This window comes from Pelodiscus sinensis, chromosome 7 (genome assembly GCF_052426305.1).
Source record: "Pelodiscus sinensis isolate ZL-2025 chromosome 7, ASM5242630v1, whole genome shotgun sequence".
NCBI lineage: Eukaryota > Metazoa > Chordata > Testudines > Trionychidae > Pelodiscus > Pelodiscus sinensis.
Genome location: NC_143058.1, coordinates 4,581,297 through 4,598,166, shown reverse-complemented (window position 1 = coordinate 4,598,166; position 16,870 = coordinate 4,581,297). Strand labels below are relative to the sequence as shown.

At 49.1% G+C, this 16,870-nt stretch overlaps 1 protein-coding gene across 2 annotated transcripts in view; it reads right to left on the bottom strand.

Moving 5' to 3' along the window:
- Positions 1-286: 286 nt before the first annotated feature.
- Positions 287-16,870, bottom strand: part of MARCHF4 (membrane associated ring-CH-type finger 4) — an 80,509-nt gene continuing 63,925 nt past the window's right edge. For both annotated transcript variants that reach the window (XM_075933029.2, XM_075933030.2), the window contains exon 4: positions 287-1,759. In XM_075933029.2, the coding sequence (XP_075789144.1) occupies positions 1,398-1,759 (362 nt within the window). In that variant the 3' untranslated portion in view covers positions 287-1,397. The remainder of the gene's footprint in view (positions 1,760-16,870) is intronic.

The following is a 16,870-nucleotide window of genomic DNA, read 5'->3' as shown; positions in this document are numbered from 1 at the left end:
GGATTTAAATATCCCATGCTTCATTAGCATAAACATGGTTGCCGCTTTTTTCAAAATGTAGTTTTTTCGAAAAAACCCACAAAAACGGCAGTCTAGACGTGGATCTGTCGAAAATAAAATAGGTCCTGTACACCTCATTTTTTGAGGAATATATGATCTGTCGAAAAAGGGTTTATTTTTGACAGATCCGTGTCTAGACTGCCTTTTTTTGAAAAAACTCCGCTTTGAAAAAAAGCAGCGGCCATGTTTATGCTAATGAAGCGCGGGATATTTAAATCCTGCTTCATTAGCAATTTCAATGTGCCTAATCTACTTCTCTCTGTCGACAGAGAGGTGTAGTCTAGACACACCCTCAGAGACTGCGTTCTCTCTTCAGACTAAGTCTTTGTTAGCTTATCGTTTAGTGTCTTCCATTCAATCATTCCTCAAACTGGATATCGAGAGCTTAACCTACAACATCGAGTGAGACTCTTGCAAACTGAGCAGCAGGGAAATACAGGTTAAAACCCCCCCTCCTCTTAGGAGTATCTGAATCACAGATGCAGGAGAAACTGTGGACGTGGGACTGGCCTAGTGTTAGCAAATAGGGGGATGAGGTATGAGCAGAAATTAACCCGGAGCAGCTGCCTTTGTCAAAATCTCCCTGGAGGATGGTTTTTGTGAGCGGGAAGGTTTGGAGGTGGGATTTGGGGGCATCGTACCAGGACTTGTGCTTCAAACACCCACAGTGTCTTTGTACAAATGTTGCCCCAAAATGTCGGTCAAACCGTCTCTCAAAACCAGGCTCCGAACCCCTAGCGGGAGCATCTGACATCAGGGGTTTTTGCTTTGGGTGAAATCTGGACAGGTTTTTTTGTTTAATATCAAAACTGAAAAATCCTCAGCCATTTCAGTGGAAAGACGCTATCGTGAATAATACAAGGCTCCCACATGATTTATGAAACAAAACGATGGATCACACCCCTGCTTAACACCATCCGAAAACTCCTCTAAATACATCGCCTCCTTCATTCCCCTTCTCGCTGTTAGAATCCCACGCTCTGTGTGTGTGTGTGTGTTTGTGTGTTTGAAGAACATTACCCATCCCAGCTAATAAAACTTGTAAGACATGCTAATACCGGCTCTGACTCTGCTTCTCCAAAACTCTGCCCAGTCATTTGTTAGTCCATATTGCACTTGGTTTGTTTTTATTTTAAAAAATAATATTGACTGGCTGGAAAACGTTAACCTCTTCAGCATGTGTGTGCACCTCTGCCTCTACCTCCTTCCTCCGTTGGCCAAGAGCTGCTTCTCCACCTTGCGCAGCTAGCCAGAAAAATTAAAGGCACACCATGCATCACTGCTCTTGAGTGCTTTGTCTCCTCCGCTTTGTGGTAAGGCCTCCTGAATTCTTTCCCTCAGACCGTTGTGACCCGCATGACAAGCTCTCTGTTAGTGCTAGACTGGCTTCTCTGTTCGTGAGGCCGCAGCTGGCTGAGTATATGCAAGATGGTGTAAGCACAGTGGTGGTCGGACAGGGTGCCGGTGGTGTGGTTTGTGCCTCGGACTCCGTTGTCGGTAGGAGCGGAGTTGCTGGCTGTACCACCGGTGGAGGACGAATGGTTGGTTTGGGAGGAGGTTCGGACATTTGTCCTGGTCCCTGTTTTTTGGTCCTCCATATCTTTTGTTTTGTCATAGTTCAACACTTTCCACTGCTGATTTACCGCCTGCCACCGTTTGAAAATCCGGTAAACTGAGGGCCCTTCATGTATTATTAGACCTGGAGGGAAGGCAAAAAAAAAAAAAAAAAAGACACTTTAGTGAGAAGTTGGAAATCCAGCAAAGCATCACTCCCTTTTGCTGCCTGCTCAGTGGCGTATGAACTCAGCTGTCTTGGTCAGTGTGTATTCTATGATAAATCTTTTAATTACTGACCACCAGAGCACAAATCCTTTTGCTCAGCTGGACCACCTTCCACCCGAACTAAACAGATCGCCGTTTTATCTCAGCCGTCAGGTCTTACGTACGACAAGATGGCTTATTCTGTACAGCACAACAATATCCCTTCACTCTTGGCTTGAGCTACCATGCGCGTGTAACCCACACACCTAGGCTACGTCTACACTGGCCCCTTTTCCGGAAGGGGCATGTAAATTTCACCAGTCGTCGTAGGGAAATCCGCGGGGGATTTAAATATCCCCCGCGGCATTTAAATAAAAATGTCCGCCGCTTTTTTCCGGCTTTTAAAAAAGCCGGAAAAGAGCGTCTACACTGGCCCCAATCCTCCGGAAAAAGTGCCCTTTTCCGGAGGCTCTTATTCCTATACTTCAAAGTAGGAATAAGAGCCTCCGGAAAAGGGCGCTTTTTCCGGAGGATCGGGGCCAGTGTAGACGCTCTTTTCCGGCTTTTTTAAAAGCCGGAAAAAAGCGGCGGACATTTTTATTTAAATGCCGCGGGGGATATTTAAATCCCCCGCGGATTTCCCTACGACGACTGGTGAAATTTACATGCCCCTTCCGGAAAAGGGGCCAGTGTAGACATAGCCCTAGGCTATGTCTACACTGGCGTGATCTTGCGCCAGAGCTATGCAAATGAGGCTAAGCGTGGAATATCGCGGAGTCTCATTTGCATATCTAATGAGCCTCCATTTTTGCGGAAGAGGCTCTTGCGCAAGAAGGAGCTGTCTATACTGCCCCTTCCTGAGCAAGAAAACCCCTCTTGCGCAATGCCGTTATGCCTAAAAATAATCAGCGTAACGGCATTGCGCAAGAGGGTTTTTCTTGAGCAAGAAGGGCCAGTGTTGACGCTCCTTCTTGCGCAAGAGCCTCTTCCGCAAAAATGGCAACTTGTTAGATATGCAAATGAGGCTTGGCGATATTCCACGCTTAGCCTCATTTGCATAGCTCTGGCGCAAGATCGCGCCAGTGTAGACGTAGCCCTAGTGTGGTTACTGAGCAATTCAAGTGGTACCTAGACCACAGCAATAGCTAAGATCAAGAGACCTCTACAGCATGGGCTGGGAGCCAGCTGGCTTTTAGCTCAGAGGGTAGAGGCTCCTATGTTCTGCTCTAGAGGTCCCAGGTTCAAATCCGCCCGGTGGCAGTTACACACAAAGTATATCATGACTCATTTATCTGAAAACATACATGGGGGTGTAACTGGAATCTACAAGCCATTGGCAACCCTTGCGTGAACATCACATGTCTCTGTAACTCAAACCTAGCTGCCTGACTAGCGGCAGCAAGGGAGTGGGTGTCTAGTGCCTTGATCACTGGGAATCGAGACCCCTTGATGCTATTCCTATCCCTGACTGGCTGGTTGATCACAGGAGAAGGACGTCAGTTCTGAGTCTTGGTTATGCCATCTGCAAAATGAGGAGAAATGACACACGCTGGTCTTTGGAGAGGGCTTTGATTTTGATGGATGAAAACACACACATACTGCCAATTATTCATGACTAGCATTTGTATTAATGGCGTGTCTGGGACAGGGACTGTGATCCTGGAGTCGACCTACCTACACATGCAACGCAGACAGGCAGAATTGAACCTGGGATCTCTGGAGTTTCATGCATGAGCCTCTACAGCTTGAACGAAAAGCCAACTCGCTCCCAGTTAAGACTGTAGAGGAAACTCATTCTTTCTCTCTGTAAATGGTCTAAGTGCCACTACATGGGACAGCAAACCACACCCAGTAAGTGTGTGGGTTATGTACTTTCCCTAGCAGGGTATATGCCTCCCGAGCTTCAGAGACATCCCAGTTCAAATCCTGGTCGAGCCCATATTTGTATTGCCGACAGGCAGAACCAAACCTGAGACCTCTGGAGCTTTGTGCCTGAGCCTCTACCACTTCAGCTAAAAGCCAGCTGCATCTGAGCTAAGGTTGTGTAGAGTAAACTCATTGGCTACGTCTAGACTGGCATGATTTTCCGCAAATGCTTTTAACGGAAAAGTTTTCCGTTAAAAGCATTTGCGGAAAAGAGCGTCTAGATTGGCACGGACGCTTTTCCACAAAAGTACTTTTTGCGAAAAAGCGTCCATGCCAATCTAGACGCGCTTTTGCGCAAAAAAGCCCCAATCGCCATTTTTGCGATAGGGGCTTTTTTGTGCATAACAAATCTGAGCTGTCTACACTGGCCCTTTTGTGCAAAAGCTTTTGTGCAAAAGGACTTTTGCCCGAACAAGAGCAGCATAGTATTTCCGCAAGAAGCACTGATTTCTTACATGAGATCGTCATTGTTCTTGCGGAAATTCAAGCAGCCAGTGTAGACAGCTGGCAAGTTTTTCTGGAAAAGCAGCTGCTTTTGCGGAAAAACTTGCCAGTCTAGACACAGCCATTAAGTAGGTGTGTGGGTTACACCACACACATGTTATTTTCTAGATCCACCAAACCAGCATCATACATGGATATAACAGAAGTGTAGTCTAGTGCTTAGCATACCAGTGGACTGTGGCTAGAACTTCTGACTTCTAATCCTTACTGTCTACTCATTCCTGAGACATTGGGTAGGTCAGTTTCCCCTCTCTGTGCATCAGTTATGAGGTCTGTCACCTCAGGATAGTAAAAATACTCAACTCTCTTGCAGGAGGGTTTTGATAATTTATTACTTAATCTTGATAAATCATTGGGAAGATAAAATAGGCAAGCTGAGTGCTCAGGAGGAATAGTAACATTCAAAACACAGGACTGTATCCATCTGCTCTGATCCCATGGAGAATGGCACAGTATAAATGCCGTGCTTAGTACAGTGCGGGAGGAATCCGTCTGCATCTGTCCATCACATCCCACTAGCCTGTGGGTAGAAACTGGCTTCGTGGACATATGGTAACATTCAATACATCAAATTTCAATCTTGTTCTGAATCCCTGAAATGGAAACAGGATTTTATGCAAAAATAATTCATACGACCCTCCAAATCAGACTTTGTTAGATGGTCCGATACCCAGCGGATCACTCACTACGCAAGCACAAGTATTCGAGCAGACGGACAAACGTGTTTTTTTTCTTGGTGCTATTGATTCACACCACCTGGGCTGTGATCAAGATCAGACCGGGATGAGAGAAGCTCCCAGGTAGAGCTGCCCTTGAGAGCAACCACTGTGAACCAGTCCGGGAACTTTCACAAACATAAATGCAACAGCCGAGAATGAAAGACTGGTGGAACGAGAATCAAAGTCAAGTTGTGCCAAAGTCTGCAACTTGACCTTCCCGGTGGAATTGTAGCCATAAGTGCCGATTAAGTTGACTTCCATATGAGTGCCAAGCACAGCATCGCAGAAAGTACTTCTAAGTACTAGTGTGCTGTGGAAATAGCATTTATGTGTTTACTAGCACATTTACCCGGCATTGGTCAGGTCCTTAAGGAGGGGGGCAGGGCAGGAAACTGTGTGGTGTTGTGTGTGTGTGTGTGTGTGTAGCGGGTGGGCAGGGAGGGTGGGGGAGCAAAGTCCCCCCCCCCACCGGAGATTCAGACCAGGACTGTTTGCTCTTCCTCCTTCTGTCCCTATCGGGGAGCAAGAGCAAAACCTGGTCATTCTGTCTCTTCTATACGGTTTTCTGAGAAGCAATTCCATTCCAGGCACAGCCCTTTTTTCCTGGAACACCCAAACCCTGACCTTGCTTTAAGTTAGGATAAGAGGAAGCTGACTTGGAAGGGATGGAAAATAGGTTTTAAAGTCCTGGTTTTACAAAGCCCTGGCTGAGATACAGTAATTCCTCATTTAACATGTGCCTGCTTTACACGTTTTTGCGATAGCACGATTTTTTTTTTAGGGAACGTTTTTTGAATTACACGACCGTCCCCGGAATAACACGGTTTCCCCAGCTGGCCCATTGCTGGTAGCTGCGCGGGGCTTCCCCTGCCTCCCTGCAAAGCGGTGGAGGGTTCGCTGCTCGCCGCGCCATTCCACAGCAACTCCCCCTCGCCGGACACAGTGCGGGTCCCGGCAGACCCGTAACAGGGGCATACTCCCAATCCAATCGCCCTCCCCTCTCCTCCCCTTCCCTTCCCCAGAGCCAAACACCTTCCCTCCCTGCTGAAACCCAGTCCCCTTTCTCCCCCAACCTTATGTCCCAGTCCCAACAGACACCACCGCTTGAAACGCAACCCCCACCTTTTCCATTATTTTCAATGGGAAAATTGACCCTGCAGAACACGTTTTCACTTAGCACGCTCATTTTCTGAAACATCTCGATAGTGTTAAATGAGGAATTACTATAATTTAATTGGGATTGGTCCTGCCTTTGGCTGGACTTGATGGCCTCCTTGGATTTTATGATTCTATGAAGCTGCATACCAAATTTGGTGGTCCTAGCTCTTACAGTTTAGGAGGAGTTCTTGAACAGAAAGTCAAACAAAAGACAGACAAATGCTCTAAAATATATAGCAGATAAGTAGAAATACAAGAAATACTTTCAAATCCTGTGCGATAAGGAGCTTATCTTTTCTAAGACTGTGCTTATCTGCTTGTTCTTTGGCTGCTGGTGCATCACAGAGTCGTTACTGCAGAAAAGTATCCACACGAGGGGCATGGTGCGTTGGCATCTCCCCAGGCACGCTGAACATGTTTTCCCACCGCTAATGGGCGGGGTTGGGGAGTGAGTCTATCTGCAGTTGGTTGTCGTGAAGAATCAGAAATGAAAGGGGAGGGCTGCCACCCATTCCAGCTGGTGTGAGAGCTGGAATACAGCGCCTCTAGCTCCCAAGGGAGCAGGCCAACCAGAATCCAAGAGGGACGTGATTGTTTCAAAAGCCAATTTTAAAAAAGCACTTGCAGCTAAAAAGCCCATTGTGTTTTATCTACCTTTACAATGCACTTAAGTACCAAGTACGGAATATTTGAAGCACGTAAGTATTTTGAAGTAGTCTTCATAGTTGTACGTAACATGGGAACACTGTGCGTGGAAGTGAATTTCACGAGAGAGCACTCCTTTATTCTCTCCAGCGCCCCTAGTGAACGCCAGTGGAACTTCGGAGTGTTCTGTCGTATTCTCCGCGCACTGGCGATAAGGACAACTGGATGCACTTCCTGTCCTGGAATGTAAGGCTGCAGCCAACCGCTTATTAGAACAAAAACTTATTTCAGAAGCTCACTCTGACCTCCACTAGGCAGCGAGCAAATGGTTGGTTGGCAGAAGAACTTGCCCTCCAAACTGAACTCGTTAGAACTGTCATTTACTATCTCTTTGTCCATTGACTAGCACAACGGACTCTGACCTGGCTGAGGCTGTAATGCAGTAAAAATATTAAATGAATAATAATGAGCTCAGAGAGAGATGGATACCAGCCTTGTTAACTGAACAGGTTTGGGAATTGCTGACAGCAGGGGACAAGTTACAAACAGGACTATGTTTCAGGATCATTTTTACAAACATGGGGCCCATATGGTTGTGGTTAAATGTGTGCAGAGCCTCCCAGCTGCATTTGGACCGCGACTGTACATGCTGTATACTGGATATGTGCATGTGCTGTCTAAAAAGACGTACACACGGACAAATACCTGATCTGCACACACAACTATGGCCACTGCACTTCCATGGCTGAATGCACAAGATGCCTCGAGTTAATGAATGGGCATCCAGTTTAGATCATTGACTTATTCACCGGGCTGAGGTTGCCCTCCACCAGCAATGTTGAACACGGAGTTGCAAGACCTGTTATGAGGTCAGCATTAGTAGCATGTGAAATGGTCCAGTGGTGCTTATGGAATTCCACTCGTGTTGGGATTTGTAATAATCTGGAAACTCTTTGAAAAGTTCCCAATGTGTTTGAGCGTGTGTGGGCTACTTAACGGTTTGATGAGTAACGGGTAAAACTGGCCAGTTTCAACCGAGCTATGCTCTGATATTGAGGCTTCGTTCCATTCTGATGATCGAAGCATGACTTGGAAGGGATGAACGTGTCCGCCAGATGGCCCCTGCTAGCATCTGAGCTGAGCAAGTTGACGGGGATACTGAAGTGGCACTTTTCTGGTGTCCAGATCAGCTTCTGCACAATTTAGGCTCCAATTTAAATAAAAATTGGGTGTCGAACCCTCATGATTGCGAAGAAAAACTGCATATGACCTGTAGCTGCGCTGCCTTTCCAATGGATAAATTATAACTTTGGAAGTGGTTTATTTAGTGGGACCGACCAGTTAACCAGTGTTGTTCATTACTTCACTGCTGATCATGTGAAATAAACATGATTGACAATGGAGTCTGATCTTTTCTTTATGCAATTTCTCCTCCTGCCCGGAACAACCCACTGGATCCCAAACATTGACTAGCTGCTCATGTCAAAACAAGTAACGCTTTTAACAGCTGGACATTCTAAGACTATGGAGCATGGATGAAAGGTCAAGGTTAGAACATCACAGCTTCCCCCGCCCCCGATTCTGTTTCTTACACACCACTGAGATTTGCAGAGCTCTTGTCATGGATCACCTTGTCTGATCACAATGCATCCCCTGACTGCTGTCCCGAAATCTGATTTTTGTTTCCTCCTTTGCACTACAGCTCAGAACTGTGAACCTCAGTCATGGGACAGACCCCTGAAAAGCAGCACACTTCCAGGATATTTCGGAAAGCACAGGAAATGGAGACCTTCGATGCAGCTGTAAAGCGGGCCAGTCCTTGACAACGGCCGTTAGATACGTATTTAAATGAGCAGTGTGATTTCTGAGCCAATGCCACATTCTGTGTTTTCTTTGAGATCACTTTAAGCCCTAGGTCAAGGAACCCAAATTGGATATTTTCTCCTTGGCTGTCAAACACCCTCCATGGAATCAGCCCTATTCTCCCAAGTATTCAGCATGGAGCTGGGACTGTAAGTCCTTTTTTATTAGCTTACCACCAATATAACTGAACAAGGGGGTGGTTCTAAACATTTTTGTTTGTTCACCGTCTATTGTAAAAAGTCTATGGTCTTACGCTGGTAGCCATGCGCTGCTGCACGGATTGGTTGTGGAGTGGACAGAGCCCCTGTTTGCTCAGACAATTCGGACTTAGAAATATTCAGATACGGGCAGCATAACTTGTTTTCCTCTGCATTTGCCAGGCTCTAAATTACTTATTGATTTTGCAGGGCCAGGCTCAGGAAGCTGCAAGATGAAGAGAGGACCAAGCAGAGGGGTGGGCAAGGGGTGGAATTAATGGGGATTCATTTGCGATGGCAAATGCCAAGAAAGAGCAGGAGTCATCTAGTTAATATCAAGCGGCAGGGCATTTTATGCTTCCATTGAAACAAATGGGGGTTAAAATATAACTCGGATTCCTGCAGCCGTCTCCAGAGACCCTCCTTCCAGATATGGCATCACTCTGAGGAGCCTTTTTACTAACTGGGGAGAAACCTCCCAATTCAAGGCCTTGTCTAGCCGGAGAAACCTGTAGAAAGAGCCGTACAGTAATTCCTCATTTAACACTGTCGAGATGTTTCAGAAAATGAGCGTGTGAAGTGAAAACGTGTTCTGCGGGGTTAATTTTCCCGTTGAAAATAATGGAAAAGGTGGGGGTTGCGTTTCAAGCGGTGGTGTCTGTTGGGACCAGGACATAAGGTTGGGGGAGAAAGGGGACTGGGTTACAGCAGGGAGAGGAGGTGTCTGGCTCTGGGGAAGGGAAGGGGAGGAGAAGGGAGGGAGATTGGGTTGGGAGTATGCCCCTGTGACGGGTCTGCCGGGACCCGCACTGCATTCGGCGAGGGGGAGTCAGCGGGGAATGGCGTGGTGAGCGGTGAACCCTCCGCCGCATTGCAGGGAGGCGGGGGAAGCCTCGCGTAGCCGTCAGCGACGGGCCGGCTGGGGAAATGGTGTTATTCCGGGGATGGTCGTGTAATTCAAAAAACATTCCCTAAAAAAAATCGTGCTACCGTGAAAATGTGTTAAGCGGGCACGTGTTAAATGAGAAATTACTGTATTCCTAGAATCCCCGTGTTGCTTAGGTACCATTCCCACGAGAGCAGGCAGGTGAGTTTCTGAACTCTCAAGATGCTGTAAGGGGGAATATCGTGGACCGCAGGATGTTTGTCGGGGGCAGGGCCTTTGCCCTGGCTGCCCAGTTTCCCCACCTCCACTGCATCACAGCAAGACTCCCCTCTGTTCCCTACAGGATCCTCCCTTCTGGACATCTCTGAGTTTGCTGGAAAACCCAGTGGGGGCATCTGGCTGCCCCATGAAGCCCCCGCCGTGGAGCACCAACAAGGAAAGGGCACCTGCAGAATCTGAGGTGCTAAGGAATTGTTGCTTCCAGCTCATCTTTCATATGGGGCGGGGGCACTTGGCTTGACTCCCCTCTCCATCTCGTCTGAGCACAAAGTTTTCTATTTAGCATCCTGGTTTAGGCAGCCGGCGCCTACCACTTCATATGCAACGAGCTCCCTATTTCTATAGAGTCTTTTCCTTTCATTAGTCAGGGGTGGGGAACCTAAGGCCGGATGTGGCCCCCGACTTACCTGGATCCACCCCTTGAAGTTTGGGGCTCCCTCCCCAGCTTTGGGGAGCCTCTGCTGGTGCTCCACGCTGGAGCACACAAACTCTACTAGCCTGGGCCCTCCTAGGCGCCAGTGTGTGAGGGGAATGTGGGGAGTGTCTTTCTCCTTCCCAGTTGGGGGCTGTGTCGGTGAGGATTTGGGACCAACAGAGAAAGAGAATATCCATTTATTATGGCCCAGCGCCCAGAAGTGAGCTCAATGTCTCACGACGCAGACGAACCCGCCAGTGGCTAGGTAGCCGGTGCCCTGTGACCGCTGTTTACCCTGCTGCCCAGAATTCTCTCAGTGTTCGCCTCTCCTTCCCCTCCTCGCCTGTTCTCTCTTGGTTTACATTCAGATTGTAAGTCCTGTGAGGCTGAGATGACCTGACTGTGGGGTGTTTTTACAGCATCCGGCCCAACAGGGCCCATATCCTTGTTGGGCATTGTTCCTGCAATTCACATGCCTGCTCCAAAGTGCTTACAGCTTAGTTTCCAATCACATACAAGGAGGCCACTAAAGAAAGAGGTGAATGGGTTTGTGATGGGTGGACCAGCCCTGCAGTGGGGGGAGCTAGGTCTAACCAGGCCCACCTGGCTGAGGAAGTCCCGCCCCCGCAGCCCTGCTGGGCATGCTCAGACCGCAGCTCGGGTATAAAGGTGTGGAGAGAGGCTCAGTCAGGGCTGGCTGAGATCCCGTGGTTGAACCGCCGGTGGGACCGGACCTGGGGACCAGCCAGCGAGACACCAGAGACGCTGCCGAGGATCTGGAGGAAGGACCCTGGAAGGAGTCCGGTGGAGACTGGTAGGAAGTAGCCCAAGGTAGGAGATGGACCCCCGAGGAGTTCAGCGTGTTGTGGTGGGATTCCCCGCTGAGGAAGCAGTGGACCACGCACCTGCTAATTGAACCCTGGGCTGGGACCCTATAGAGTAGGGAGGGCCTGGGTCCTGCTACCCCGACCTCCAACCTGCCGGTAAATGCTCTGGCTGCTAGGCTGCACTGCCCGAGTGGGAGGGGCATGGGTGTGGAACCGCAGTTGAGTTTCAGGGCATGTGGGGTTGGGCATGGTTCCAAGAACCCAGGGATGCGACAGCTTCCTCTGGGAGAGGGACGAATACATCGTCCCACAACAGGGCTCAATGGGACAGACTTACATCAATAAGATGACACCGTCGCTCAGCAAAGGTGGGAGAGCAGAGGGTTATGGAGCAAGACGAGGGATCAATGATTCATAAGAACATAGGAACGGCCACACTGCGTCTGGCCAAAGGTCCGTCCAGCCCAGGATGCTGTCTGCCAACAGTGGTCAGTGCCAGTGGTCAGGTGTGTGGTGGGCCAGCACGTCCGAAAGGTGGCATGTCAGCCACGTGGCACCCCTGGGGCAGCGGGTCAGGCCTGACTTGGCCATTTTGCCAGCACAGTCACTTCCACCACTTCCTGGAGTAAAACTGCATGTGGGTAAAGCCGGGAGTGGAGGGCGCGTCTCTCCACGGTGTGGCTGCATGCCACAAACTCATCCCTCTGCAGGACAGTGCCCATGGCAGGGGAACTTTCACGGAGAGAGAATATTTCGGAATATTGTCCTACTCCCTGCTGCTGGCTGGAAGTTCCCCCACCTCCCTGAAGCCCCCCCTAAAATGAATAAATAAACCATACACTGGCACTAGGTCTAGATGGCTGTATGAGGATACTGAGAAATGAATGTTGTACCCTTCAGGGCTCATGTACTCCTGTGAGATTTAATCCACAGGACACAATAAAGCCTCAGATTGAAGGGCAGTGTGTAGCAACACAGGCAGCAAAAACCGAAATCCTCCTTGTACCAAAATGAGAAAACACCCGGGCAGAACGACTTTATTTTCGCAATCTCCCCTTGCCCTGTAACCTTGAGCACTCTTGGTTCTACCCTTAGCCCCCACCACGGTGAGAAGGAAGAGAGTTTGAAGTCCTCTGTTCCTGGGTCTGACGTGTGGGGTTACCAGGGGTAAAGACCGACTCCGTGCCTCAGTTTCTTCATCTATAAAATGGAGATGACAGCAATGACCCATATGTGTAAATGCTTTGAGGTTTATGGGGGAAAAGACCCCACTTGATAGGGGCTAGATACTGGTAAGTCTTAAGAAGAAGAGGGCGGACAGTCATTTGAAACTGGGGTGACCACAGAGCAGACTGGTAAGGGCTGGATTGTCGGTTCTACTACGGTGGTTTTCAGCCTTACCAACTGCTGTACCCCTTTCAGGAGTCTGATTCGTTTTGCATACACCAAGTTTCACCTCATTTAAAAACGACTCGCTCAAAAATCAGACATAAAAATACAAAAGTGTCTCACTGTGCACAGTTACTGAAAAACTGCTGACGTTCTCATTTTGCCTGGATGAAATGTTAGTTTGTATTGACTTTGTTAGTGCTTTTTATGTCGCCTGTTGTAAAACTAGGCAGATAAGAACGGCCAGGCTGGGTCAGACCAAAGGGCCATCTAACCCAGGGTCCTGTCTGCCAACAGTGGCCAATGCCAGGTGCCCCAGAAGGAGTGAACAGAACCGGGAATCATCAAGTGATCCCTCTCCATCACCATTTCCTATCCATCTTGGCTAATATCTAGATGAGTTGATGTATCTCTTAGAAGACATCTGTGTACCCCCAGGAATACACACACCCCTGGTTAAGAAACACTGTTCTAATAGGTTGTGATGTAGTGTCGGTACGTTGCTGGTTGCTATGCTTGGGCGTTGCTGTCTGTAAGCACTGCCCAGCAGGGGGCGCATTGAGGGCCCCCATGTGACGTAGATAGTGACCCTACTGGTTAAGGGAAGGGATGGAACAAAGGAAGTGAGTGTTTGGGGGAAAGTTTCGTTTTGGCTGGGGGAAACCATGAAGGGGACAGACTAAGCAGGGGGCTGGGAGTTTAGGGGCCTAGGCACCCCGTCCCAAGGGATCTGAGGCATCCTGGCCCTGGCTCCTGTAGCTACATCACGTCTATGCTGTGTTGTACCCTAGAGAAGCAATAGACCCTCTTTTCTACTGGCTGGCAGAGTCTGTTCTGGCTGCTACGGGGGTGCAGGATCGGGGGGAACCCCAACACGCCATCACATAGGTCTTGGCCACCTTTTATTCCTAAAGTGTGGGCTACACTTCAAAATTAGATTGATGTAGCTATGTTGCTCAGTGCTGCAATTCCCCCCCTCTCTTCCCCGAGCACCATGGTTATGTCCACTAAACTCATCGTGCAGATGTGGCCAGGTCGATGGACGAGTTCTTTTGTTGACCTGGTTACTGCCTCTTGGCGAAGTGTATTTACTCCATTGATGGTAAAATCCCTTCCATCCAATGTAGGAAGTGTGTACACTACAGTGGCACGGTTTTGTCTGTCAGTGTAGACACAGACTAATGTCTGTTAATGGAACTGGCTGCTTATCCCAAAGAGAGAATTCAGGCCCCATGCCATCTGAACAGGGCAGCAGTCTAACTGGAAGCATCGCCATATTGCCTCTTTCCCGCTTTGGTCTGGCCTATGGACTTACACTGACAAAAAAAAGTAGAAGAGCAAACGCATTCCCTGAACGCGGCGGAGATTTTTCGGGATACCTCCGGTATCTCAAACCCTGCCCCCCCCGCTCCGTGTAGCTGTACCCTTTATAAGCCAGCAGTTTATTCCATCACTGCTCTAAACCTGATACAAGAGTGTATGCACTCGTTTTCCTTGACCATTTAAAACTTTCTCGTTCTTCTTTGCTCTTATAAATAAACATGTAGATATTAGATACTAACGGACTGGCCACAGAGTAAGGTCTGAGTTAAATATATGTAGCATCTCTCTGTGAATGCCCAGGCCTCGGCGAAGAAAGCGTCTCTTGGTCCAGCAAGCAACAATTCCCTGCTCCACACAGGCAGAATCCCTTGAGCTTCATTATCACGTTCATAGACTCCAATGGCTAGAAGGGACCGCAAGAAGTCCCCTGTGCCGAGGTAGGACTGAATAAACTATCCTAGACCATCCTTGACAGGTGTTAGTCTGACCAGTTCTTTCAAATCGCCTATGATGGGGATTTCACAGCCTCTCTTGGACGCCTATTCCAGAGCGTAACTATTCTTATCGGTGCAAAGTTTTTCCTAATATCACGCCTAGAACTCCCTTGCTGCAGATTAAACTGATTGGTTTTGTCCCGCCTTCAATCGACAAGGAGATCTATTGATCACCATTCTCTTTTTAACAGCCCTGAGCATACTTGAAGACAGTTCTCAGGTTCCCCCTCAGACTTCTTTTCTCAAGACTAAACAGGCTCAGGTTTTCCAACCTTCCCGTAGGCCAGGTTTCGTGAACCTTCTGCCATTTTTTTTTTCTTTCTGGACACTCTCCAATTTGGGCACGTCTTTCCCAAAGACACCGTCCTCCGAGTGAGGCCTCACTCAGAAGACCGAGTAAAATGGGACAGTGACCTCCCTTGTCTTACATTCAACACAGTTGTTAATACACCCTGGTTCTCAATGAGCTGCCGTTGGATGGCAGCATTTTGCACTCCGGAAAGGCGCAGTGTTGGCCCGTATGTTGGTTTCAATCAGGGGCTTCTCTTCCTGTGTCCTGACAACACCACGAGCCCCATGAGAGCTGGCGGAAAGTCTGCCGTTGGAAGGAGAGGACCTATGCTGCTGGTGATGCCAGCGTGGTCTCTGCGGGAAGTTGACTGATTCCTCGACGGGTTGAGATTAGCAAAAGTGGAACCCGTTCTCACAAGTCCCCCATCGGCCAGTAGACTCTGGGGATCTAGGTTTGGACGTGGCCACATGAATTGCTAGGACCCACTTTAACACACGAGAGTCTCCCAATCGTGCCCAAAGGATGAGGCTATCTCAGGGATCTGGGAGGGTAGAGTTAGGGTGACTTGGCCCCTCTCTCTCCCCTCGGCACAGGGCCCCTCTCCTAGCAGCAGAAGGAACGATAGCACCAAATGCAGCCCGGTTCCTCCTCATTGCAGCTGGAGAGGAGCCCCTGTTTCCAGCCTATGTGAAGTCCTGTGCCAAGTGGTATTTGAGCATGGCGGGGGTTCTTCCCCCCACGCCCATGCTATCTCGCTCTTGGGAGATGCACTTCTCGTCTTCCCCACGCCATATGGCCAGCTGGTGGAGATCAAGACCCTGCAGGGGTGGGAAAGAGGACAGGACTTGAATGGAAAATGGAGCTCCCGGACAGAGGTAGGCTGATCTGGTGAGTTAACCTTGCATTGCTGATCCTATCCTACTCCTGTGCTGATTCCTGCCCTGCTCCTTACCAGACCCTCCCCACCCCCCAACAAAGACCAGCTGAAACCCTCTCGGGATTTATCAGTCCTGTTCTGATGCAGCAGCGGGCAGAAGCCCAGTTCACCAGCAGGAGGCTCAGACATACCCCTCTGACTGCCGGGTTTCAGTTCAGCTCAGAAAGGCTTGGGCTGGACAATGGGAAAACTTTTATAAGAGCAAGGACAACTGGGAAAGCAGCGGGGAGAAACAGTCTGGCCTAATGCAGGTGCTTGGAGTGGCTGGCCTGAAGAGTAGCTCTGGCCTTACTATTTGCAGTATGTTATCATTTACATTGACAGTCTAGGTGGCTCTCCCCACTTGAGCTAAAGAGGACTCTCCATTTGCGACTTGCAGTATAGGGCCTATGTCACACAGTCATATATTTCGAATTCTACTCCTAAAGGTCAGTGGGGCATTTCATTCCAGTGCAGTATTTAGTGGATGGGCAACAATACTGGCTCATTTTCCATCTCCCTTTAAAGTACAACGCAGGCTAATGGGATGTTTTCAGCGACTGTTAATTATTTCACCCTCATTAAAAACTAATAAATGGACCCATTGGCACAGAGAACACCACATGTTCCTTGCAGCCAGGCATACCCGGGGGTTCCTTTTGCACAGAGGCGCTGTCTGGAGAGGAATGTTAGCAAGAATTCTTGCGTGTAATGTATAGAAAAGTGAAGCCTTGTGAATCAAGGTATAGAATTTATCAGTAGTGATGGGCCCGACCCCAGCCCCGACAAAGAGAGTTCAGAAGTGGATCCAACCTCGACGGGTCAGGCCCACCTGAATGGACAGGTGCTGGCTCCTCTGTGTGGAGACTGCTAGCAATCAAATTCAGCATTCGCTGCAAACCGTCCCATCTCTTCTGAATCAGCGGGTCTGTGACCCTCAGCACCACAGTGCCTTGCACCTGCCTTGGCGTCTGCCACGCAGCCAGTCAAGGTGAGCATGCGACTGCCTCTTGGGTGCCACACACGAGCGGTGTGTAAAGGGAGATGCGTCCCAATGGCTTAGGAGCAGAAGACCTGACCGGGCCGTTCATGATGGTTTTCCCACCCACCCCAGAAAGGATGATAGCGATGCGGATTGTACAGGCGATCCGGATGGGTGGCACAACTGGACTCCATGCAAACAGCGGCTGTGGCCTCTGCCTCAGCACAAGAGAAG